This window comes from Ranitomeya imitator, chromosome 1, assembly GCF_032444005.1.
Source record: "Ranitomeya imitator isolate aRanImi1 chromosome 1, aRanImi1.pri, whole genome shotgun sequence".
NCBI classification, from domain to species: domain Eukaryota; kingdom Metazoa; phylum Chordata; class Amphibia; order Anura; family Dendrobatidae; genus Ranitomeya; species Ranitomeya imitator.
Window position 1 is genome coordinate 610,715,879 of NC_091282.1, and position 26,890 is coordinate 610,742,768.

The following is a 26,890-nucleotide window of genomic DNA, read 5'->3' on the forward strand; positions in this document are numbered from 1 at the left end:
CAGCTCCTCTCCTGTGCAGCACACACGTACAGCAGTCAGTAGCTTTTGCTCCTAGTGACGCTCCCGTCCTGGGGCTCGGAGAGCAGAGGCAGACGGGCGGCCCTGCTGGGTGACACACGCTCCCGGCAGCTCCCATGTCCGGGCCCACAGACCCCAGTGCGGGTTGTGACGCTCTGACAGCGGCCCTCCCTGTGAGTGACTCGGATCCATGACACTATATGGATTACTGATGACGTCACCGCTGTTTCCTCACGCCTCTCGCCGTCATCAGACGCACAGGTGGGCGGGGTGTTTCTCCATGCTGCGCGGTGATTGGCTTCTATATACGGAGGCTTTCCCGTTTATATGTACTGCGCATGCGCTGACGTGTATCGAGCTCCTGGGTGTTGCCGGCACCGCAGGACTCGGCAGTGTCAGCCAATCAGCGGTCAGCTCCAGCTGCTCCCGGCGTGCACCGCTCCTGTTCTCATCGAGACATCAGTCCACTAGTCCAGTATCATCTGCTCCTCCGGGTGTCGCTGTCTCCGCCCAGCGCCGCAGTACTGGCCAGGTGAGACTAGAAGTACGGAAGCCCAGAGCCACACTGGATGCTGTAAGAGAGAGATGGGTGTATACAGTGCAGCAGGGAGCCCTATATACAGTGTACTGCCCTATATATACAGTGCACGGTGCCCTATATACAGTGTATTGCCCTATATATACAGTGTACTGCCCTATATATACAGTGCACGGTGCCTTATATACAGTGTACTGCCCTATATATACAGTGTACTGCCCTATATACAGTGTACTGTCCTATATATACAGTGCAGGGAGCCCTATATACACTGTACTGCCCTATATATACAGTGCACGGTGCCTTATATACAGTGTACTGCCCTATATATACAGTGCAGGGTGCCCTATATACAGTGTATTGCCCTATATACAGTGCAGGGTGCCCTATATACAGTGTACTGCCCTATATACAGTGTACTGCCCTATATATACAGTGCACGGTGCCTTATATACAGTGTACTGCCCTATATATACAGTGTACTGCCCTATATACAGTGTACTGCCCTATATATACAGTGCACGGTGCCTTATATACAGTGTACTGCCCTATATATACAGTGCAGGGTGCCCTATATACAGTGTATTGCCCTATATACAGTGCAGGGTGCCCTATATACAGTGTACTGCCCTATATACAGTGTACTGCCCTATATATACAGTGTACTGCCCTATATATACAGTGTACTGCCCTATATACAGTGTACTGCCCTATATATACAGTGCACGGTGCCTTATATACAGTGTACTTCTATATATATACAGTGCAGGGTGCCCTATATACAGTGTACTGCCCTATATACAGTGCAGGGTGCCCTATATACAGTGTACTGCTCTATATATACAGTGCAGGGTGCCCTATATACAGTGTACTGCCCTATATATTCAGTGCACGGTGCCTTATATACAGTGTACTGCCCCATATACAGTGCAGGGAGCCCTATATACACTGTACTGCCCTATATATACAGTGCACGGTGCCTTATATACAGTGTACTGCCCTATATACAGTGCAGGGTGCCCTATATACAGTGTACTGCCCTATATATACAGTGCAGGGTGCCCTATATACAGTGCAGGGTGCCCTATATACAGTGCAGGGTGCCCTATATACAGTGTACTGCCCTATATATACAGTGCAGGGTGCCCTATATACAGTGTATTGCCCTATATACAGTGTACTGTCCTATATATACAGTGCAGCAGGGAGCCCTATATACACTGTACTGCCCTATATACAGTGTATTGCCCTATATACAGTGTACTGTCCTATATATACAGTGCAGGGTGCCTTATATACAGTGTATTGCCCTATATATACAGTGCACGGTGCCTTATATACAGTGTATTGCCCTATATATACAGTGCAGGGTGCCCTATATACAGTGTACTGCCCTATATATACAGTGCAGGGTGCCCTATATACAGTGTACTGCCCTATATATACAGTGCAGGGTGCCCTTTATATAGTGTATTGCCCTATATACAGTGCAGGGTGCCCTATATACAGTGTACTGTCCTATATATACAGTGCAGGGTGCCCTTTATACAGTGTATTGCCCTATATACAGTGCATGGTGCCCTATATACAGTGTACTGCCCTATATATACAGTGCAGGGTGCCCTTTATACAGTGTATTGCCCTATATACAGTGCATGGTGCCCTATATACAGTGTACTGTCCTATATATACAGTGCAGGGAGCCCTATATACACTGTACTGCCCTATATATACAGTGCACGGTGCCTTATATACAGTGTATTGCCCTATATACAGTGCAGGGTGCCCTATATACAGTGTACTGCCCTGTATACAGTGCAGGGTGCCCTATATACAGTGTATTGCCCTATATATACAGTGCACGGTGCCTTATATACAGTGTACTGTCCTATATATACAGTGCAGGGAGCCCTATATACACTGTACTGCCCTATATATACAGTGCACGGTGCCTTATATACAGTGTATTGCCCTATATACAGTGCAGGGTGCCCTTTATACAGTGTACTGCCCTGTATACAGTGCAGGGTGCCCTATATACAGTGTACTACCCTATATATACACAGTGCAGCAGGGAGCCCTATATACACTGTACTGCCCTATATATACAGTGCACGGTGCCTTATATACAGTGTATTGCCCTATATACAGTGCAGGGTGCCCTATATACAGTGTACTGCCCTATATACAGTGTACTGTCCTATATATACAGTGCAGCAGGGAGCCCTATATACACTGTACTGCCCTATATATACAGTGCACGGTGCCTTATATACAGTGTATTGCCCTATATACAGTGCAGGGTGCCCTATATACAGTGTACTGCCCTGTATACAGTGCAGGGTGCCCTATATACAGTGTACTGTCCTATATACACTGTACTGCACTATATATACAGTGCACGGTGCCTTATATACAGTGTATTGCCCTATATACAGTGCACGGTGCCCTATATACAGTGTACTGCCCTATATACAGTGCAGGGTGCCCTATATACAGTGTACTGTCCTATATATACAGTGCAGCAGGGAGCCCTATATACACTGTACTGCCCTATATACAGTGTATTGCCCTATATACAGTGTACTGTCCTATATATACAGTGCAGGGTGCCTTATATACAGTGTATTGCCCTATATATACAGTGCACGGTGCCTTATATACAGTGTATTGCCCTATATATACAGTGCAGGGTGCCCTATATACAGTGTACTGCCCTATATATACAGTGCAGGGTGCCCTATATACAGTGTACTGCCCTATATATACAGTGCAGGGTGCCCTTTATACAGTGTATTGCCCTATATACAGTGCAGGGTGCCCTATATACAGTGTATTGCCCTATATATACAGTGCAGGGTGCCCTATATACAGTGTATTGCCCTATATATACAGTGCAGGGTGCCCTATATACAGTGTACTCCCCTATATATACAGTGCAGGGTGCCCTATATACAGTGTACTGCCCTATATATACAGTGCAGGGTGCCCTATATACAGTGTATTGCCCTATATATACAGTGCAGGGTGCCCTATATACAGTGTACTGTCCTATATATACAGTGCAGGGTGCCCTATATACAGTGTACTGTCCTATATATACAGTGCAGGGTGCCCTACATACAGTGTATTGCCCTATATATACAGTGCAGGGTGCCCTATATACAGTGTATTGCCCTATATATACAGTGCAGGGTGCCCTATATACAGTGTACTGTCCTATATATACAGTGCAGGGTGCCCTATATACAGTGTATTGCCCTATATATACAGTGCAGGGTGCCCTATATACAGTGTATTGCCCTATATATACAGTGCAGGGTGCCCTATATACAGTGTATTGCCCTATATATACAGTGCAGGGTGCCCTATATACAGTGTATTGCCCTATATATACAGTGCAGGGTGCCCTATATATAGTGTATTGCCCTATATATACAGTGCAGGGTGCCCTATATACAGTGTATTGCCCTATATATTCAGTGCAGGGTGCCCTATATACAGTGTACTGCCCTATATATTCAGTGCAGGGTGCCCTATAGTGTATTGCCCTATATATACAGTGCATGGTGCCCTATATATAGTGTATTGCCCTATATATTCAGTGCAGGGTGCCCTATATACAGTGTACTGCCCTATATATTCAGTGCAGGGTGCCCTATATACAGTGTACTGCCCTATATATTCAGTGCAGGGTGCCCTATAGTGTATTGCCCTATATATACAGTGCAGGGTGCCCTATATATAGTGTATTGCCCTATATATTCAGTGCAGGGTGCCCTATATACAGTGTACTGCCCTATATATTCAGTGCAGGGTGCCCTATAGTGTATTGCCCTATATATTCAGTGCAGGGTGCCCTATAGTGTATTGCCCTATATATTCAGTGCAGGGTGCCCTATATACAGTGTACTGCCCTATATATTCAGTGCAGGGTGCCCTATAGTGTATTGCCCTATATATTCAGTGCAGGGTGCCCTATATACAGTGTACTGCCCTATATATTCAGTGCAGGGTGCCCTATATACAGTGTATTGCCCTATATACAGTGTACTGCCCTATATATTCAGTGCAGGGTGCCCTATAGTGTATTGCCCTATATATACAGTGCAGGGTGCCCTATAGTGTATTGCCCTATATATACAGTGCAGGGTGCCCTATATACAGTGTACTGCCCTATATATTCAGTGCAGGGTGCCCTATATACAGTGTACTGCCCTATATATTCAGTGCAGGGTGCCCTATAGTGTATTGCCCTATATATACAGTGCAGGGTGCCCTATATACAGTGTACTGCCCTATATACAGTGCAGGGTGCCCTATATACAGTGTATTGCCCTATATACAGTGCAGGGTGAATTGTCTTTTTTTATTACATTTGGTTTGATTCTTTCTTGATTTACCTCCACTTATAGAGACTCACGTCTGCAGCAATTCGGCTTATTTATTTATTATTCTTGGGGCACTCCCCTGTGAGGCACTCTGCTATTTTAATTTTTAGTTTATCTATTTTTTAAGTTGTTAAAAGTTTCGTTAATTTTTCTTTCTTTCTATGGATCTCTTCATAATTTTTGGTATTACTAGATACCAAAATGTGTGATTATATTTGATTTGAAGTGCCATTATTATGATCTTGTGGACAACTTTGTGTTAATTTAGTAGGTCGTATACAGTGCAGGGTACCCGTATATAGTGCAGCGCCTTATACACACATGTGGTCAAAATTGTTGCTACCCCTCGTTTAATGACAGTAAAACCCACAATGGTCACAGAAATAACTTGAATCTGACAAAAGTAATAATAAATAAAAGTTCTATGAAAATGAACAAACGAAAGTCAGACATTGCTTTTCAACTAATGCTTCCACAGAATTAAAAATAGAGTTCATGAATAGACCTGAACAGAAATGATGGTACCCCTGAAAATAATGTGATAAAAGGGACATGTTTGATCAAGGTGTGTCCACTAACTAGCATCACAGGTGTCTACAATCTTGGAATCAGTGAGTGGGCCTGTATATAGGGCTACAGATATTCACTGTGCTGTTTGGTGACATGGTGTGTATCACACTCAACATGGACCAGAGGAATTAAACCAAAAAATGGCCAAGTAGATAATACAGCTCTATCGCATCCAAACTGGAATATTACCCAAAACAAAAGAATGAATCTGAGAGCAAAATTTTATTACATATACTCATTTTAATAATAAATAGTTCAACAAGGAATGATCATAAAATACATACAAAAGATGAAAACAGGGCTAGAGACACCTAGATACCATGCCTGGTAAGGTAAAAAATACAGTTACTGCAATAATAGTAACACGAATGTCCCTCTAACGCTACTTAGATATTTGTGAATAGTGCAATATAGGTACAATACAAATTAAATAAAGAGAGCTCACAGCCATATGCAAGTGCAAGGCAAACTATTAAAGTCAATGCTGTGTGACATGAGAAGTTGCAATTAGCTAAGTCAAGACCTATATAAGATCCACCACCGCAGATCAGCAACCTTCATAATGAAGCGTTTCGCTATCAGTGCTTCCTCGTCGGGGCCTCTTGTCCACGCCTGGCTGGTAGGCTTACAGCATTTATTTTGTTCATTTATGCCCTCTATCTCTGATTTCATGTGTTATATGCGTTTCCCTGAAAATTGCCCACAGGAAAATTGCCCACAGGAAAAATGCCCACAGGAAAAATGCCCACAGGAAAATTGCCCACACGGAAAATTGCCCACAAGGAATATTGCCCACACAGAAAATTGCCCACAAGGAATATTGCCCACATGGAAAATTGTCAATTGCAGCATCACAAAGTTTCAGATCCATGATATTTGAGGTGAAAGGTGAGGATGTTCACATGATGTGTGATCAACTTGTGATTTACAGCTGACCTAGTGCAAAACTGCAAACATGCTGAAGATCTGTGGTTTGTAGCAGTCTGTCTTTATCAGCAATAGATAGATCTAGTCTGTAGTGCTCTCCTCTCTCACTGATTCTGCCTTACTCCTCCCACCAGCCCAGAACAGCAGCACAATGCAGAACCAGCAGCAGTGTGATCCAGAGGAGCCATCACTGCTATCAGTACCCACAAAAGTATCACTGTATTATCTGTGGAGCTACATGGGACTGCAGGTCAGATCTAATACATTATCATCTCAGTGGGTGCCCACCAAAAGCAGGGTGCTGCTGGCTGAGATAGATGGTTCTGGAAGCCCAGAAGGCACCGCAGAAAGGTGAGATTCTGTCAGAGGAGCGGAAGTGCCATACCAGCTCCGCTCTCGCATTGACTTCAGTGGCAGTGAATCTGGGGCCTGCACTTCCTTCCCTGTCCACTTATGACTACGAAGAGTAAGAGTGAACAGATCCTACCTAGTTATGTATCATACACATATACTGCAGGTGCAGGCAGGCATAGGATGGAAGAAAATGCAGAGTGGATTTGAATAAGGGTCTCTAGGCCCAGACACACCACAATGAGCGTGGAATAGGGGTCTATAGGCCCAGACACACCACAATGAGAGTGGAATAAGGGTCTATAGGTACAGACACACCACAATGAGAGTGGAATAAGGGTTTCTAGGCCCAGACGCACCACAACGAGAGTGGAATAAGGATCTCTAGGCCCAGACGCACCACAATGAGAGTGGAATAAGGGTCTATAGGTCCAGACACACCACAATGAGAGTGGAATAAGGGTCTCTAGGCCCAGACACACCACAATGAGAGTGGAATAAGGGTTTCTAGGCCCAGACACACCACAATGAGCATGGAATAGGGGTCTCTAGGCCCAGACACACCACAATGAGAGTGGAATAAGGGTCTATAGGTCCAGACACACCACAATGAGAGTGGAATAAGGGTCTCTAGGCCCACACACACCACAATGAGAGTGGAATAAGGGTCTCTAGGCCCAGACACACCACAATGAGAGTGGAATAAGGGTCTCTAGGCCCACACACACCACAATGAGAGTGGAATAAGGGTCTCTAGGCCCACACACACCACAATGAGAGTGGAATAAGGGTCCTAGGCCCAAACACACCACAATGAGAGTAGAATAAGGGTCTCTAGGCCCAGACACACCACAATGAGAGTGGAATAAGGGTCTATAGGTCCACACACCACAATGAGAGTGGAATAAGGATCTCTAGGCCCAGACACACCACAATGAGAGTGGAATAAGGGTCTCTAGGCCCAGACACACCACAATGAGAGTGGAATAAGGGTCTCTAGGCCCACACACACCACAATGAGAGTGGAATAAGGGTCTCTAGGCCCACACACACCACAATGAGAGTGGAATAAGGGTCCTAGGCCCAAACACACCACAATGAGAGTAGAATAAGGGTCTCTAGGCCCAGACACACCACAATGAGAGTGGAATAAAGGTTGCTAGGCCCAGACGCGCCACAATAAGAGTGGAATAAGGGTTTCTAGGCTTAGACACACCACAATGAGAGTAGAATAAGGGTCTTTAGGCCCAGACACACCACAATGAGAGTGGAATAAGGGTCTCTAGGCCCAAACACACCACAATGAGAGTAGAATAAGGGTCTCTAGGCCCAGACACACCACAATGAGAGTGGAATAAAGGTTTTCCCGTCTCCCATGACAGCACACCTGAGAGAGGGATCCGCCCAGTCGGGACAGGAAACCTACTGAAATAAAAGGGCGGTACCTCTCCCTCGCTTCAGTTGGGTTTCCTGTCCTGACGGGAACCCTTGCGCTGAATCACGGCGGATACATCAACCACCAAGGGGGGACGAGATCCCCTTCCCTGATGAAGTCAGCATCTGTCCTCCTACAACTAGCGGAGCGCCACCTACTATCCCTCTCGGCTCTCCATATAAAAGGGGTCGAGAATATAAAGGCAGACTACCTAAGTCGCAAAACACTGAGGCAAGGAGAGTGGTCTTTGAATCCCCGGGTGTTTCAATAGATAGTGCAGGCTTGGGGCTTACCTGTGATAGATTTATTTGCCACCCTAAGCAACAGGAAGGTAGAGAGCTTCTGTTCACTAGATCCAAGAGAAAAACCCTTCGCAGTAGATGCTCTCCAAATACAATGGAATTTCAGCCTCGCATATGTGTTTCCACCAATAGCGATGATTCCGACGGTAGTAAGAAAAATCAGAATGGAGCAGGCGAGAGTAATTTTGATTGCTCCATTCTGGCCAAAAAGACCTTGGTTCTCCCTCCTGAGACAAATGTCAGTGACCGATCAATGGATTCTGCCAGAAATTCCGGACCTGCTTACTCAGGGTCCAATATGCCACTCTCAAGTGAAGGGCTTCCATCTTGCAGCCTGGAATTTGAGAGGGCATTACTGAGTAGGCAGGGGTTTTCACCAGGGTTAGTTTCCACCTTGTTAAAAAGTAGAAAGCCAGTAACATCAAAGATATATGGCAGAACATGGAAAAGGTTTCTGAAATTTTCGGGGCAACCTGTGGGGGACAGGGCTCCTGTGGGTACTATTTTAGAATTCCTACAGGCGGGGTTGCAACTAGGGTTAGCAACTAATACGCTCAAGGTGCAAGTGTCGGCATTAGGAGCCTTGTATAATTGTAATCTGGCCTCCAATAGATGGGTGTCCCGCTTTATAAAATCATGTAGTAGGTCTAGACCAGTGGTAATTCAGAGGGTTCCTCCATGGGATTTGAATCTGGTGTTAGAGGCTCTGACTAGTGATCCATTTGAACCCTTGCAGGAGTCATCAATAAAAATACTTACTCTTAAGACTGTACTTCTGGTAGCGTTGACATCAGCCCGTAGGGTGAGTGACTTGCAAGCCCTGTCTATCTCCCCTCCTTACACGCAGATATTTGATGACAGAGTAGTGCTCAGACCGAATCCGGCATATCTGCCGAAAGTAGTTCTTAAATTCCATAGGAGTCAAGAAATTGTGTTGCCCTCTTTCTGTAATAATCCTAAGAACCCAGGGGAAGAGAAATTTCATACGCTTGACGTAAGAAGAGCTATTTTACAGTATATATCTCTGACTAGTCAGTGGAGGAAGGATCAATCACTATTTATAGCTTTCCAGGGTAGCAGGAAGGGATGTGGGGTATCCAAGGGTACTATTGCTAGGTGGATTAGGGAGGCCATTTCCTTATCCTATGCTTCTCGTGGTGCCCCGATCCCTGAAGGCATCAAGGCTCACTCCACCAGAGCCGTGGCTACTTCCTGGGCAGAAAAAGCAGAGGTATCGATTGATCAAATCTGTAAGGCCGCTACCTGGTCCTCACCGTCTACCTTCTTTAGACACTACCGGCTAGATCTATTCTCCTCAACTGACCTTACCTTTGGTAGAAGGGTGCTGCAAGCGGTGGTCCCTCCCTAAGGTGTTCCTTTCTCCAAAAATCTCTCAGGTGTGCTGTCATGGGAGACGGGAAAACACCAAGGTTACTTACTGGTAGCCGGTTTTTCCAGAGCCCATGACAGCACCTGTATATTCCCTCCCTTCTTTTTCACCCTTTCGGTGTGCACTTTTTAGTGGGTGTTATTTATTATTACAATGTGGTGGTAGATTGCCATGTGTACTAACCAAGGGGCCTCTCATGCTCTGAAAACCAACTGAAGCGAGGGAGAGGTACCGCCCTTTTATTTCAGTAGGTTTCCTGTCCCGACTGGGCGGATCCCTCTCTCAGGTGTGCTGTCATGGGCTCCGGAAAAACCGGCTACCAGTAAGTAACCTTGGTGTTTCTAGGCCCAGACGCACCACAATGAGAGTGGAATAAGGGTTTCTAGGCCCAGACGCACCACAATGAGAGTGGAATACGGGTCTCTATGCCCAGACACACCACAAAGTGGAATAAGGGTCTCGGCCCAGACACACCACAATGAGAGTGGAATAAGGGTCTCTAGGTCCAGACACCACAATGAGAGTGGAATAAGGGTCTCAGGGCCCAGACACACCACAATGAGAGTGGAATAAGGGTCTCTAGGCCCAGACACCACAATGAGAGTGGAGTAAGGGTCTTTAGACCCAGACGCACCACAGTGAGAGTGGAATAAGGGTCTCTAGGCCCAGACACAGCACAATGAGAGTGGAATAAGTGTCTCTACGCCCAGACACCACAATGAGAGTGGAATAAGAATCTCTAAGCCCAGACACACCACAATGAGAGTGGAATAAGGGTCTCTTGGCCCAAACACACCACAATGAGAGTGGAATAAGGGTCTCTAGGCCCAGACACACCACAATGAGAGTGGAATAAAGGTTGCTAGGCCCAGACGCGCCACAATAAGAGTGGAATAAGGGTTTCTAGGCCCAGACACACCACAATGAGAGTAGAATAAGGGTCTCTAGGCCCAGACACACCACAATGAGAGTGGAATAAGGGTCTCAGCACACCACAATGAGAATGGAATAAGGGTCTCGGCCCAGACACACCACAATGAGAGTGGAATAAGGGTCTCGGCCCAGACACACCACAATGAGAGTGGAATAAAGGTTTCTAGGCCCAGACGCACCACAATGAGAGTGGAATAAGGGTTTCTAGGCCCAAATGCACCACAATGAGAGTGGAATAAGGGTCTCTAGGCCCAGACGCACCACAATGAGAGTGGAATAAGGGTTTCTAGGCCCAAATGCACCACAATGAAAGTGGAATAAGGGTCTCGGCCCAGACACACCACAATGAGAGTGGAATAAGGGTCTCTAGGCCCATACACAGCACACTGAGAGTGGAATAAGGGTCTCTAAACTCATACACAGCACACTGAGAGTGGAATAAGGGTCTCTAGTGTTGTGAATTCTGTTGTCGGGCTCCCTCCTGTGGTCATGAATGGTACTTCGGCTGGTTCTGTCCATGGACTTCCTCTGGTGGGTGTTTCTGAGTTTCCTTCCACAGGTGACGAGGTTAATTCGTTAGCTGGCTGCTCTATTTAACTCCACTTAGATCTTTGCTCTATGCCACCTGTCAATGTTCCAGTATTGGTCTAGTTCACTCCTGGATCGTTCTTGTGACCTGTCTTCCCAGCAGAAGCTAAGTTCCAGCTTGTATTTCTTTGGTTTGCTATTTTTCTGTCTAGCTTGCTATTTTTATTGTTGTCTTGCTTGCTGGAAGCTCTGGGACGCAGAGGGAGCGCCTCCGCACCGTGAGTCGGTGCGGAGGGTCTTTTTTGCGCCCTCTGCGTGGTCTTTTTGTAGGTTTTTGTGCTGACCGCAAAGTAACCTTTCCTATCCTCGGTCTGTTCAGTAAGTCGGGCCTCCCTTTGCTAAATCTATTTCATCTCTGTGTTTGTATTTTCATCTTTACTCACAGTCATTATATGTGGGGGGCTGCCTTTTCCTTTGGGGAATTTCTATGAGGCAAGGTAGGCTTTATTTTTCTATCTTCAGGGCTAGCAAGTTTCTTAGGCTGTGCCGAGTTGCATAGGGAGCGTTAGGCGCAATCCACGGCTATTTCTAGTGTGTTTGATAGGTTTAGGGATTGCGGTCAGCAGAGTTCCCACGTCCCAGAGCTCGTCCTTTATTATCAGTAACTATCAGGTCATTCCGTGTGCTCTTAACCACCAGGTCCATTATTGTCCTGACCATCAGGTCATAACACTCTAGGCCCATACACAGCACACTGAGAGTGGAATAAGGGTCTCTAGGCCCATACACAGCACACTGAGAGTGGAATAAGGGTCTCTTAGGCCCAGACACAGCACACTGAGAGTGGAATAAGGGTCTCTTAGGCCCAGACACAGCACAATGAGAGTGGAATAAGGGTCTCTAAGCCCAGACACAGCACACTGAGAGTGGAATAAGGGTCTCTATGCCCATACACACACTGAGAGTGGAATAAGGGTCTCTAAGCCCATACACACACTGAGAGTGGAATAAGGGTCTATAGGCACAGACACAGCACACTACGAGTGAAATAAGGGTCTCTAGGCCCAGACACAGCACAATGAGAGTGGAATAAGGGTCTCTAAGCCCAGACACAGCACACTGAGAGTGGAATAAGGGTCTCTAGGCCCACACACAGCACACTGAGAGTGGAATAAGGGTCTCTAGACCCAAACACCACAATGAGAGTAGAATAAGGGTCTCTAGGCCCAGACACACCACAATGAGAGTGGAATAAGGGTCTCTAGGCCCAGACACACCACAATGAGAGTGGAATAAGGGTCGATAGGTCCAGACACACCACAATGAGAGTGGAATAAGGGTCTCTAGGTCCAGACACACCACACTGAGAGTGGAATAAGGGTCTCTAGGCCCACACACACCACAGTGAGAGTGGAATAAGGGTCTCTAGGCCCACACACACCACAATGAGAGTAGAATAAGGGTCTCTAGGCCCAGACACACCACAATGAGAGTGGAATAAGGGTCTCTAGGCCCACCCCCACCACACTGAGAGTGGAATAGGGATCTCTAGGCCCAGACACAGCACACTGAGAGTGGAATAAGGGTCTCTAGGCCCAGACACACCACAATGAGAGTAGAATAAGGGTCTCTAGGCCCAGACACACCACAATGAGAGTGGAATAAGGGTCTCTAGGCCCACCCCCACCACACTGAGAGTGGAATAGGGATCTCTAGGCCCAGACACAGCACACTGAGAGTGGAATAAGGATCTCTAGGCCCAGACACAGCACACAGAGTGGAATAAGGGTCTCTAAGCCCAGACACAGCACACTGAGAGTGGAATTATTGTTAGCACAGTGGAATGACAACTCCTAAGAACAGAATCCGTACTCTGGGACTAGGAATGAGTGAACCAAACCTGTAGAACCTGGAGTAGTAAACTGGGCCCAGAGACCTTTGTTGAAATCCATTCTGCATTTTCTTTGCTGCCTGTGTTGTGCTGTATTGTATTTCAATCGAGCCCAAGGAAGTCAAGGACAATCACCCGGCAGCTAATTATTTGCAGGTGTGCAATGATTGTTTAATAAACTTAAGTTATTGTTGTTATTAGAACTTCTTAATAAACTGTTCTTAATAAACTTGTCGGTAGTTTACGTGTGGGCAATTTTCGCCAACATTCTTCTGTGCTGCAGAGCATCTCACCTATAATTCTATACTATTCTCTGTTCTGCAGAGCATCTCACGTATACCTGCATACTATCCCCCTGTCCTGCAGAGCATTTAATCTATATCTCTTTGCTATTCTCTATCCTGCAGAGCAACTCACCTATAATTCTGTACTATTCTGTTCTGCAGAGCATCTCACGTATACCTGCATACTATCCCCCTGTCCTGCAGAGAATTTAACCTATATCTCTTTGCTATTCTCTGTACTGCAGAGCATCTCACCTATAATTCTATATTATTATTCTGCCCTGCAGAGCATCTCACATATACCTGCATACTATACCCTGTCCTGCAGAGCATTTAACCTATATCTCTTTGCTATTCTCTGTCCTGCAGAGCTTCTCACCTATAATTCTATATTATTATTCTGCCCTGCAGAGCATCTCACGTATACCTGTATACTATCCCCCTGTCCTGCAGAGCATTTAACCTATATTTCTTTGCTATTCTCTGTCCTGCAGAGCTTCTCACCTATAATTCTATATTATTCTTCTGCCCTGCAGAGCATCTCACGTATACCTAGATACTATCCCCCTGTCCTGCAGAGCATTTAACCTATATCTCCTTGCTACTCTCTCTCCTTCAGAGCTTCTCACCTATAATTCTATATTATTATTCTGCCCTGCAGAGCATCTCACGTATATCTGCATACTATCCCCTGTCCAGCAGAGCATTTAACCTATATCTCTTTGCTAATCTCTGTCCTGCAGAGCTTCTCACCTATAATTCTATATTATTCTTCTGCCCTGCAGAGCATTTCACGTATACCTGCATACTATCCCCCTGTCCTGTAGAGCATTTAACCTATATCTCTTTGCTATTCTCTGTCCTGCAGAGCATCTCACCTATAATTCTATATTATTCTTCTGCCCTGCAGAGCATCTCACGTATACCTGCATACTATCCCCCTGTCCTGCAGAGCATTTAACCTATATCTCTTTGCTATTCATTGTCCTGCAGAGCTTCTCACCTATAATTCTATATTATTCTTCTGCCCTGCAGAGCATCTCACGTATACCTGCATAATATCCCATCCTGCAGAGCATTTAACCTATATCTCTTTGCTATTCTGTCCTGCAGAGCATCTCACCTATAATTCTAAATTATTCTCCTGCCTTGCAGAGCATCTTACGTATACCTGCATACTATCCCCCTGTCCTCCAGAGCACTTAACCTACAGGTCTTTGCTATTCTGTCCTGCAGAGCATCTCACCTATAATTCATTATTATTATTCTGCCCTGCAGAGCATCTCACATATACCTGCATACTATCCCCCTGTCCTGCAGATCATTTAAGCTATAATTCAGCCTGTGGGCAATTTTCTGTGGGCATTCTTCACTTTGCACTTCAAATATCATGGATCTGAAACTTTGTGATGCTGCAAATGGCAATTTTCCGTGTGGGCAATTTTCCTGTGGACATTTTTCCTGTGGGCATTTTTCTGGTCACCGTTATATGCATACCTTCATTATGAAGGTGGTGGATCTTATATAGGTCTTGACTTAGCTAATTGCAACTTCTCATGGCACACAGCATTACTATTATTGCAATAACTGTATTTTTACCTTACCAGGCATGGTATCTAGGTGTCTCTAGCCCTGTTTTCATCTTTTGTATGTATTTTATGATCATTCCTTGTTGAACTATTTATTATTAAAATGAGTATATTTAATAAAACTTTGCTCTGAGATTGATTCTTTTGTTTTGGGTAATATGGACCAGAGGAAGCGAAGGAAAGAGTTGTCTCAGGAGATAGAAAGAGAATTATAGACAAACTCGTTAAAGGTAAAAGTTATAAGACCATCTCCAAGCAGCTTGATGTTCCTGTGACTACAGTTGCACGTATTATTCAGAAATTTAAGATCCATGGGACTGTAGCCAACCTCCGTGGACGTGGCTGCAGGAGGAAAATTGATGACAAATCAAAGACGGTGTCACGGATCTCTACTCCGTGGCGTAACTAATTTGTCACGTGCCCGCTCTCAGCACGTGACTTGGGTTGTGCCTGCAAGGGTTAATCTATCTCCCCACTCTCAGTCCAGCATTCAACCTCTGTCCTATGCTGTAATGGGAGCATAAGTCACACACCGACCCAGGCCACACACCCGCTCATACACGCTGCCACCACTCACCGAATACATGGGCGATGAGTCCTGGAAATATTAATACTAATAATGTCTACCACTCATAAGGCTCACACACCTTAGGCTATGGATTCTTTTAAAACATTCAAGGTTCATCTTGTTAGTTTTATACTTTAATACAAAAAGGTTCAGTGCTTACAGTAAGAAAAGGTATAAAAATATAATAAAAAGACATACAACTATGCAAAACAGTATAAAATAACAGGAGAAAACTTACAGAAATCATCTAACTTGGTAGTCTGCTTTCTGCTCCCTGAGGGTAGGATGAATGTAGATTTGATCACACCAGCTCGGCCGCCCCCATTATGCGAACACGTTTCTCTGTATACAGGTCTAATTTATAACTTTGGTCTGGAGGTCCGGTTTCTAGACCAGCCCCTCAGATTAATATCATACTGTAATTGCTTGGTTTTTGATTGGATCACGGCTGCGCTCCCCAATGAAGGTATAAAAATATGATAATAAAAAGACATACAACTTATGCAAAACAGTATAAAAATAAACAGGAGAAACTTACAGAAATCATCTAACTGGTAGTTTGCTTTCTGCTCCCTGAGGGGGGGGGAGGGGTGAATGGAGTTGGTGGAACACATCAGCGTCTCAGGCTGCCCTCACATGTGAACACTTTTTTCTGTATACAGCCTACATTTATAGCTTTGGTCTGGAGGTCAGGTTTCTAGACCAGCCCCTCAGGTTAATATCATAATTGCTTGTTTTTTTTTTTTTTTTGGACCATGGCCGCGGCCCCCCAAATGAATATATTATTTTCTCTTGAGAGTCTTTTTTTAAACTTTCTTAGAGAGATACTATCAGGCCGTTATTAACATCTCTCTTCCAAGAGCTAGGAGGTGTCAAATGTTACCTTTCTTCTTGGCTTCCAGCAGGACCTCCTGGTGAGATTGGAGACAGAAGTCTACTTGTCTCAGGAAAATACTTATTAACACCTGGGTGCGACCTGCAGCTTTTCAAGACAGATGTTACATTACTGCCAGTGACACAATAAATCTATACATAGTCCACTGCACACATATATATATACGCACATATTTCACCACACATGGATAATACAAATAGTAGCAAAAGAGCCCAGAAAAACTTCTAAACAGATTAAGGGTATGTGCACACGTTGCGGTCTTTCTGCGGATCCGCAGCGTTTTTTGAGGTGCAGAAACGCTGCAGATCCGCAATTGATTTACAGTACAATGTAAATCAATGAGAAAAAAAAATGTTGTGCACACTTTACGGAAAATCCGCTGCGGAAACGCTGCGGTTTAAAAGAAGTAGCATGTCACTTTTTTTTTGTCAATCTGCAGCGTTTTTTGTACCCATTCCATTGTAGAAAACTGCAAGGGTAAAAACCAAGGCAAATCCGCCAGAAAACTGCAGCAGAAACGCACAAAAAACGCTGCGGAACCGCACAAAAGAAGCTGCGGAACCACAGGTGCGTTTTCTGCCAGGAGAGGCAGAATCCGCACCAGAAATTCCTAAGCCTAATCCGCAACGTGTGCACATAGCCTTAAGGTGAACTTCAAGTTCAAAGAACATCAGTGTCAGATCGCACCATCCATCTTTGTATGAGCCAAAGTGGACTTCATGGAGACAACCAAGGAAGACACCATTATTGAAAATAAATCATAAAAAAAAGCCAGACTGGAATTTGCCAAACTAAATGTTGACAAACCACACAGCTTCTGGGAGAATGTCCTATGTACAGATGAGACAAAAATGTAACTTTTTGGTAAGGCACATCAGATCTATGTTCACAGACAGAAAAAGAAAGCATATCAAGAAAAGAACACTGTCCCTACTGTGATTCATGGAGGAGGCTCTGTTATGTTCTGGGGCTGCTTTGCAGCATCTGGCACAGGGTGTCTAGAATCTGTGCAGGGTACAATGAAATCTCAAGACTATCAAACGATTCTAGAGAGAAATGTGCTGCCCAGTGTCAGAAAGCTTGGTCTCAGACACAGGCCATGGGTCAACAGGATAATGACCCAAAACACACAGCTAAAAACACCGAAGAATGGCTAAGAGGAAAACATTGGACTATTCTGAAGTGGTCTTCTATGAGCCCTGACCTAAATCCTATTGAGAATCTTTGGAAAGAGCTGAAACAAGCCGTCTGGAAAAGGCAACCTTCAAACACGAGACAACTGGAGCAGTCTGCTCTTGAGGAGTAGGCCAAAATACATGTCTAGAGGTGCAGACGTCTCATTGACAGTTACAGGAATCGTTTTATTGCAGTGATTACCTCAAAATGTTGTGTAACCAAATATTAAGTTACGGGTACCATCATTTCTGTCCAGGCCTATTTCATGAGGTTTTTTTTTAGTTTTTATTCTGTGACTACAGTTGAAAAGCAATGTCTGACTTTCATTTGTTCATTTTCATAGATCTTTTATTTATTATTACTATTGTCAGATTCAAGTTATTTCTGTGACCATTGTGGGTTTTTCTGTCATTAAACGAGGGGTAACAACAATTTTGACCATATGTGTATGCACTGCGGGTTGTATACAGTGCAGGCGATATACAGTCAAGCGTGTCCGTGTACAGTGTAGAGCTACACTATACATATACATTATATACAGTTGTGCTCAAAAGTTTACATACCCCGGCAGAATTTTTGCTTTCTTGGCCTTTTTTCAGAGAATATGAATGCTAACACTAAAACTTTTTCTCCACTCATGGTTAGTGGTTGGATGAAGACATTTCTTGTCAAACTACTGTGTTTTCTCTTTTTAAATCATAATGACAACCCAAGATATTCAAATCACTCCGATCAAAGGTTTGCATACCCCATTTCTTAGTATTGTGTATTCCCCCCTCTAACATCAATGACAGCTTGAAGTCTGTTGTGGTAGTTGTGGATGAGGTTCTCTATTTTCTCAGATGGTAAAGCTGCCCACTCTTCTTGACAAAAAGCCAACCATATCTATTTTTTTTTAGCCAAGATGGGGTGCAGGGTACATTAATGTGAAAAAATGAACGGTTTTGAATTTACCAAATGGCTGCAATGAAACAAAGAGTGAAAAATTTAAAGGGGTATGAATACTTTCCATACCTACTGTATATTACACACAGCCCTACATTACACACATGTACAGTGTGGAGCTACACTATACATATGCAGTATATATTACACACAGCCCTACATTACACACATGTACAGTGTAGAGCTACACTATACATATACAGTATATATATTACACACAGCCCTACATTACACACTGACCTGGTCTCTAATCTGAGCTGCTGTTAACCTGCGATTTCTGAGGCTGGTGACTCGGATAAACTTATCCTCAGAAGCAGAGGTGACTCTTGGTCTTCCTTTCCTGGGGCGGTCCTCATGTGAGCCAGTTTTTTTGTAGCGCTTGATGGTTTTTGCCACTGCACTTGGGGACACTTTCAAAGTGTTCCCAATTTTTCAGACTGACTGACCTTCATTTCTTAAATTAATGATGGCCACTCGTTTTTCTTTACTTAGCTACTTTTTTTCTTGCCATAATACAAATTCTAACAGTCTATTCAGTAGGACTATCAGCTGCGTATCCACCAGACTTCTGCACAACACAACTGATGGTCCCAACCCCATTTATAAAGCAAGAAATCCCACTTATTAGACTTGACAGGGCACACCTGTGAAGTGAAAACTATTCCCGGTGACTACCTCTTGAAGCTCATCAAGAGAATGCCAAGAGTATGCAAAGCAGTCATCAAAGCAAAAGATGGCTACTTTGAAGAACCTAGAATATCAACATATTTTCCGTTGTTTCACACTTTTTTTGTTAACTAAATAATTCCACATGTGTTAATTCATAGTTTTGATGCCTTCAGTGTGAATGTACAATTTTCATAGTCATGAAAATACAGAAAAATCTTTAAATGAGAAGGTGTGTCCAAACTTTTGGTCTGTACTGTACATATACAGTATATATTACACACAGCGCTACGTTATACACATGTACAGTGTAGAGCTACACTATACATATACAGTATATATTACACACAGCCCTAAATTACACACATGTACGGTGTAGAGCTACACTATACATATACAGTATATTACACACAGCTCTACATTACACACATGTACAGTGTGGAGCTACACTATACATATACAGTATATGTTACACACAGCCCTACATTACACACATGTACAGTGTAGAGCTACACTATACATATACTGTACAGTCATGGCCAAAAGTATTGACACCCCTGCAATTCTGTCAGATAATACTCAGTTTCTTCCTGAAAATGATTGCAATCACAAATTCTTTGTTATTATTATCTTCATTTAATTTGTCTTAAATGAAAAAACACAAAAAGAATTGTCCTAAAGCCAAATTGGATATAATTCCACATCAAATATAAAAAAGGGGGCGGACAAAAGTTTTGGCACCGTTTGAAAAATCATGTGATGCTTCTCTAATTTGTGTATTTAACAGCACCTGTAACTTACCTGTGGCACCTAACAGGTGTTGGCAATAACTACATCACACTTGCAGCCAGTTGACATGGATTAAAGTTGACTCAACCTCTGTCCTGTGTCCTTGTGTGTACCACATTGAGCATGGAGAAAAGAAAGAAGACCAAAGAACTGTCTGAGGACTTGAGAAACCAAATTGTGAGGAAGCATGAGCAATCTCAAGGCTACAAGTCCATCTCCAAAGACCTGAATGTTCCTGTGTCTACCGTGCGCAGTGTCATCAAGAAGTTTAAAGCCCATGGCACTGTGGCTAACCTCCCTAGATGTGAACGGAAAAGAAAAATTGACAAGAGATTTCAACACAAGATTGTGCGGATGTTGGATAAAGAACCTAGACTAACATCCAAACAAGTTCAAGCTTCCCTGCAGTCCGAGGGTACAACAGTGTCAACCCGTACTATCCGTCGGCGTCTGAATGAAAAGGGACTGTATGGTAGGAGACCCAGGAAGTCCCCACTTCTTACCCCGAGACATAAAAAAGCCAGGCTGGAGTTTGCCAAAGCTTACCTGAAAAAGCCTAAAACGTTTTGGAAGAATGTTCTCTGGTCAGATGAGACAAAAGTAGAGCTTTTTGGGCAAAGGCATCAACAGAGAGTTTACAGGAGAAAAAAAGAGGCATTCAGAGAAAAGAACACGGTCCCTACAGTCAAACATGGTGGAGGTTCCCTGATGTTTTGGGGTTGCTTTGCTGCCTCTGGCACTGGACTGCTTGACCGTGTGCATGGCATTATGAAGTCTGAAGACTACCAACAAATTTTGCAGCATAATGTAGTGCCCAGTGGGAGAAAGCTGGGTCTCTCTCAGAGGTCATGGGTCTTCCAGCAGGACAATGACCCAAAACACACTTCAAAAAGCACTAGAAAATGGTTTGTGAGAAAGCACTGGAGACTTCTAAGGTGGCCAGCAATGAGTCCAGACCTGAATCCCATAGAACACCTGTGGAGAGATCTAAAAACGGCAGTTTGGAGAAGGCACCCTTCAAATATCAGGGACCTGGAGCAGTTTGCCAAAGAAGAATGGTCTAAAATTCCAGCAGAGCATTGTAAGAAGCTCATTGATGGTTACCGGAAGTGGTTGGTCGCAGTTATTTTGGCTAAAGGTTGTGCAACCAAGTATTAGGCCGAGGATGCCAATACTTTGGTCTGGCCCATTTTTGGAGTTTTGTGTGAAATGATCAATGTTTTGCTTTTTGCTTCATTCTCTTTTGTGTTTTTTCATTTAAGACAAATTAAATGAAGATAATAATACCAAAGAATTTGTGATTGCAATCATTTTCAGGAAGAAACTGAGTATTATCTGACAGAATTGCAGGGGTGTCAATACTTTTGGCCATGACTGTATATTACACACAGCCCTCCATTACACACATGTATAGTGTAGAGCTACACTATACATATACTGTATATTACACCCCCCCCCCCATAAATTACAAACATGCACGGTGTAGAGCTACACTATACAGATACAGTATATGTTACACACAGCCCTACATTACACACATGTACAGGCTACACTATACATATACAGTATATGTTACACACAGCTCTACATTACCCACATGTACAGTGTAGAGCTACATTATACATGTACAGTATATATGCTACACACAGCCCCACATTACACACATGTACAGTGTAGAGCTACACTATGCATATACAGTATATATTACACACAGCCCTACATTACACACATGTACAGTGTAGAGCTACACTATACATATAAGTATATATTACACACAGCCCTACATTACAAACATGTACGGTGTAGAGCTACACTATACATATACAGTATATATATTACACACAGCTCTACATTACACACATGTACGGTGTAGAGCTACACTATGCATATACAGTATATATTACACACAGCCCTACATTACACACATGTACGGTGTAGAGCTACAATATACATATAAAGTATTTATTACATACAGCCCTACATTACACACATGTACGGTGTAGAGCTACACTATACATATACAGTATATATTACACACAGCCCTACATTACACACATGTACAGTGTAGAGCTACACTATACATATAAGTATATATTACACACAGCCCTACATTACACACATATGTAGTGTATATACAAATATCCATAACTTTACATTTAGCAGGGGAAATAAGTAATGAACACGTCACTAGTTTTATAAGTAAATATATTGGTAAAGATGCTATTGATATTAAATTCTCTCCAGATGTCAGTAACAACACATCCAATCTACACAGGGAAAGAAACATCTCATGATGGGTAAAACCAGTGAACTGTCTCAGGACCTTCGCAAACTTATTGTTGCAAAACATACGGATGGCATTGGTTACAGAAAAATTTCTAAACTTCTGAAGGTTTCAGTAAGCACCGTTGGGGCCATAATCCGGAAGTGGAAAGAACATCATTTCACCATAAACCGGCCACGACCAGGGGCTCCCCGCAAGATTTCAGACAAAGGAGTGAAAACTATGATCAGAAAAGTTGTCCAAGAGCCAAGGACCACCTGTGGAGAGCTACAGAAAGACCTGGAATCAGCAGGAACAATAGTTTCAAAGAAAACGATTAGTAATACACTCAATCACCATGGTCTGTATGCACACTCATCACTCAAGACTCCATTGCTAAAAAAAATGCATGTTCAAGCGCGTTTACAGTATGCTTCTCAACATTTAGAGAAGCCTGTGAAATCCTGGGAGAATATGGTCTTGTCAGATGAGACCAAAATTGAACTCTTTGGATGCCGTAGTAAACAACATGTTTGGAGGCCAAAAGGCACTACATATCATACCATGTTTACTCCCCTTCTAAATCAGAAGATGTCGAGCAGTGCCATCAGCTCAGAATTGGCAGCAACCAGTGGGATCCAGCTACAACCATGTACTGTTCAGAGAATTCTGTCCAGAAAAGGAAGAATTGGACCCAAAAAGCCAAGCATTCAACATGGGAACAAGTCCAAGCAGGTCGACTATTCAGAAAACCAAGAGGTATAATCTGTAGATATAGAGACTTTGGGTTGTGGATGTAGAAGAAATATATGTCGGGGTGTCGATATAGCGGTATTACATGTAGGAGGTGTATAGAGGCATTATATGTCGGGGTGTAGATATAGCAGTATTACATGTAGGAGTAGCATAGAGGCATTATATGTCGGGGTGTAGATATAGTGGTATTACATGTAGGAGGTTTATAGAGGCATTATAAGTCATGGTGTAGATATAGCAGTATTACATGTAGGTGAGTAGAGGCATTATATCTTGGGGTGTAGATATAGTGGTATCACATGGAGGTGTATAGAGGCAATATATCTTAGGGTTGTAGATATAGCGGTATTACATGTAGATTAATAGAGGCATTATATCTGGGGGTGTAGATATAGCGGTATTACATGTAGGTGAGTAGAGGCATTATATCTTGGGGTGTAGATATAGCGGTATTACATGTAGGTGAGTAGAGGCATTATATCTTGGGGGTGTAGATATAGTGGTATTACATATACTGTAGGTGAGTAGAGGCATTATATCTTGGGGTTGTAGATATAGCTGTATTACACATAAGTGATAGAGGCATTATATCTTGGGGTGTCGATATAGCGCTATTGGAGGTGTAGAGAAGTATTATATGTCGGGGTGTCGACATAGCAGTATTATATGAAGGTGTCAATATAGCGGTATTACATGTAGGTGTATAGAGTCATATCTTGGGGGTGTAGATATAGCGGTATTACATGTGGATTAGTAGAGACATTATATCTGGGGGTGTAGATATAGCGGTATTACATTTAGGTGAGTAGAGGCATTATATCTTGGGGTGTAGATATAGCGGTATTACATGTAGGTGAGTAGAGGCATTATATATTGGGCGTGTAGATATAGCGGTATTACATGTGGATTAGTAGAGACATTATATCTGGGGGTGTAGATATAGCGGTATTACATGTAGGTGAGTAGAGGCATTATATCTTGGGGTGTAGATATAGCGGTATTACATGTAGGTGAGTAGAGGCATTATATCTTGGGGTGTAGATATAGCGGTATTACATGTAGGTGAGTAGAGGCATTATATCTTGGGGGTGTAGATATAGTGGTATTACATATACTGTAGGTGAGTAGAGGCATTATATCTTGGGGGTGTAGATATAGTGGTAGTACATGTAAGTGTACAGAGGCATTATATCTTGGGGTTGTAGATATAGCTGTATTACATTTAGGTGATAGAGACATTATATCTTGGGGTGTCGATATAGCACTATTACTTGGAGGTGTATAGAAGTATTATATGTCGGGGTGTCGACATTATTATGTAGGTGTCAATATAGCGGTATTACATGTAGGTGTATAGAAGCATTATATCTTGGGGATGTAGATATAGCTGTATTACATGTAGGTGAGTAGAGGCATTATCTCTTGGGGGTGTAGATATGGCGGTATTACATGCAGGTGAGTAGAGGCATTATATCTTGGGGGTGTAGATATAGTGGTATTACATGTAGGTGAGTAGAGGCATTATATCTTGGGGGTGTAGATATAGTGGTAGTACATGTAAGTGTATAGTGGCATTATATATTGGGGTTGTAGATATAGCTGTATTACACGTAGGTGATAGTGGCATTGTATCTTGGGGGGTCGATATAACGCTATTACTTGGAGGTGTATAGAAGTATTATATGTCGGAATGTCGACATAGCAGTATTATGTAGGTGTCAATATAGCGGTATTACATGTAGGTGTATAGAGGCATTATATCTTTGGGGTGTAGATATAGCTGTATTACATGTAGGTGAGTAGAGGCATTATCTCTTGGGGGTGTAGATATAGAGGTATTACATGTAGGTGAGTAGAGGCATTATCACTTGGGGGTGTAGATATAGCAGTATTGCATGTAGGTGTTGTTGCGATATTATAAATATGCCATATTATGAGTTCAGTTCTAGAAGGTTCTATGGCACATGCACACGCTGCAGATTTGATCCCCCCCCCCTTCCTTTCTTCCCCCAGTACATTCGCTGATACAAAAACAAAGCCCTGTGGCATACGGCATACACACGCTGTGGGCCCTCTGACCCCCCTCTTCACTCTGCCTGTCAGAACGGTGAAATTCTAAGCCACTCTTTCCCCCCCTCCCTCAGGAATGTTTTTGTTTGCAGCTATGCTTCTTGTAAGTTGTGTGAGAGTTATTCATGATGAATAATTCGACCTCAGGTGGTGACAGATATATGAAAGTTATATATTCGGGATGTGTGACAAAAGGGCTACACTCCGGTGCGTTTTCTAAGCGCAGCGCCTAGCAGGGACAGAGAGACGGATTGCTGCTTAAGCGGGTCATATATCTACCTCGTGTTTATACTTAAATGAACCCCCATGTCATGGTGAGCATAATGATAATTGTGTCGTTCTTCTACGAGGTTCATACGGTGAGATATGTCTGGAGATGGTTTTCCATAACTCTGGAAAAGGGGAGTATTCAGCCTCCTTGTGAGGTCACCACAAGGGGAGTGCCTTGGTTTTGGGCACAAGTATAAGATAGTGAAACCTCTTTTTGCTGGAGTCTTTGTCCAGGGTCTTTCTGAGAGTCACATCTGTAATGCATCTTGATGTATCACCCCTCCCCCTCCGGCCGCATGGTCAGCCATGTTATGAAAGAACTTAGTCTGTGTTTTTCCGTTAATCCCTTTTTATTTGTAATCGTTCTGTACATGTATACTTGTTTCATTTTATAATATATTTTTTGTACTTGTGTAAAACACTGCCTACCTTTTGGAGTAAAATATATAAAATTACTAGCTCGTTTCTCCTTGCTCTATAACGTACTGTCATGTCCTCTGAAGTAATTACACTACTAATTGGGTTGGCTCCTGACCCCTTAATTCAAAGATAGGAGCTGGTGGCAGCGAAATTTGTCCTGCGCTTTTGGGGAAACTGGCAACGACAGACTGTGTTGATAATTATTGTTCCCGCCTGAGTGGGAGTAGTTATATTGCCCTCCCTGCAGTGTGCCCATTAGCCAGTACATAGTAAGGCAGCCTTTCTGGCGACTAATTATCCTAGGTGCCGTACCCTGACTGACCTGAGGGTAAGGGGGGCGCCAGAGAGCTGAGAGTTCAAATCTGAACTGGGAAGTGGGATATAGATAAATCCCCTTCAGAAAAGAATAGGGGCAACCAAACAACCCCGGTTCAGGACATATTGGTGGGAGTGGGTGGGATGATAAAAATATCGTCCCCAGGATTTGTGACAGATGTATAAAGGCATTATATATTGGAGGTGAAGATATAGCGGTATTACATGTAGGTGTATAGGGGCATTATCTCTTGGGGGTGTAGATATAGCGGTATTACATGTGGGTGTATAGAGGCATGTAGGAGGTGTATAGAAGTATTAGATGTCTAGAATATAGATGAAGAAATTTTAGATGTAGATGTAGAGGTATTAGGAGGGTGGTGTCTTCTGGTTGAATAGATGATCTGGCCTCGGGTGGTCCTCTCCTGCTCTAGCTTTCTCTTTCCACGCAGGACTGGACTTTGAGCTCAATGGCTGGGACTTTCGCATCTGATGAGCGCCAGGAGTTCAGTGGTTTCTTTGATCAGATTGTGCAGGATCTGACTACGGAGGATTGGGGTCACCCTGAGATTGGCGATGCGGTGCTGCGTTTGCAGCAGGTAAGATTCAT

General features: G+C 43.5%; 1 protein-coding gene across 3 annotated transcripts in view; it reads left to right on the forward strand.

Annotated features, from left to right (window-relative positions):
- Positions 1-436: 436 nt before the first annotated feature.
- Positions 437-26,890, forward strand: part of LOC138681672 (farnesyl pyrophosphate synthase-like) — a 40,814-nt gene continuing 14,360 nt past the window's right edge. For 2 of the 3 annotated variants that reach the window (XR_011321962.1, XM_069769414.1), the window contains exons 1-3: positions 437-550; positions 22,462-23,208; positions 26,733-26,879. Coding sequence is in view for 2 of the 3 variants with exons in the window: in XM_069769414.1 (XP_069625515.1) it covers positions 22,477-23,208; positions 26,733-26,879 (879 nt within the window). In the remaining variant the exon portion in view is untranslated. Of the gene's footprint in view, positions 593-22,461; positions 23,209-26,732; positions 26,880-26,890 lie in introns of all 3 variants that reach the window. The other variant, XM_069769428.1, reaches the window with a different exon arrangement.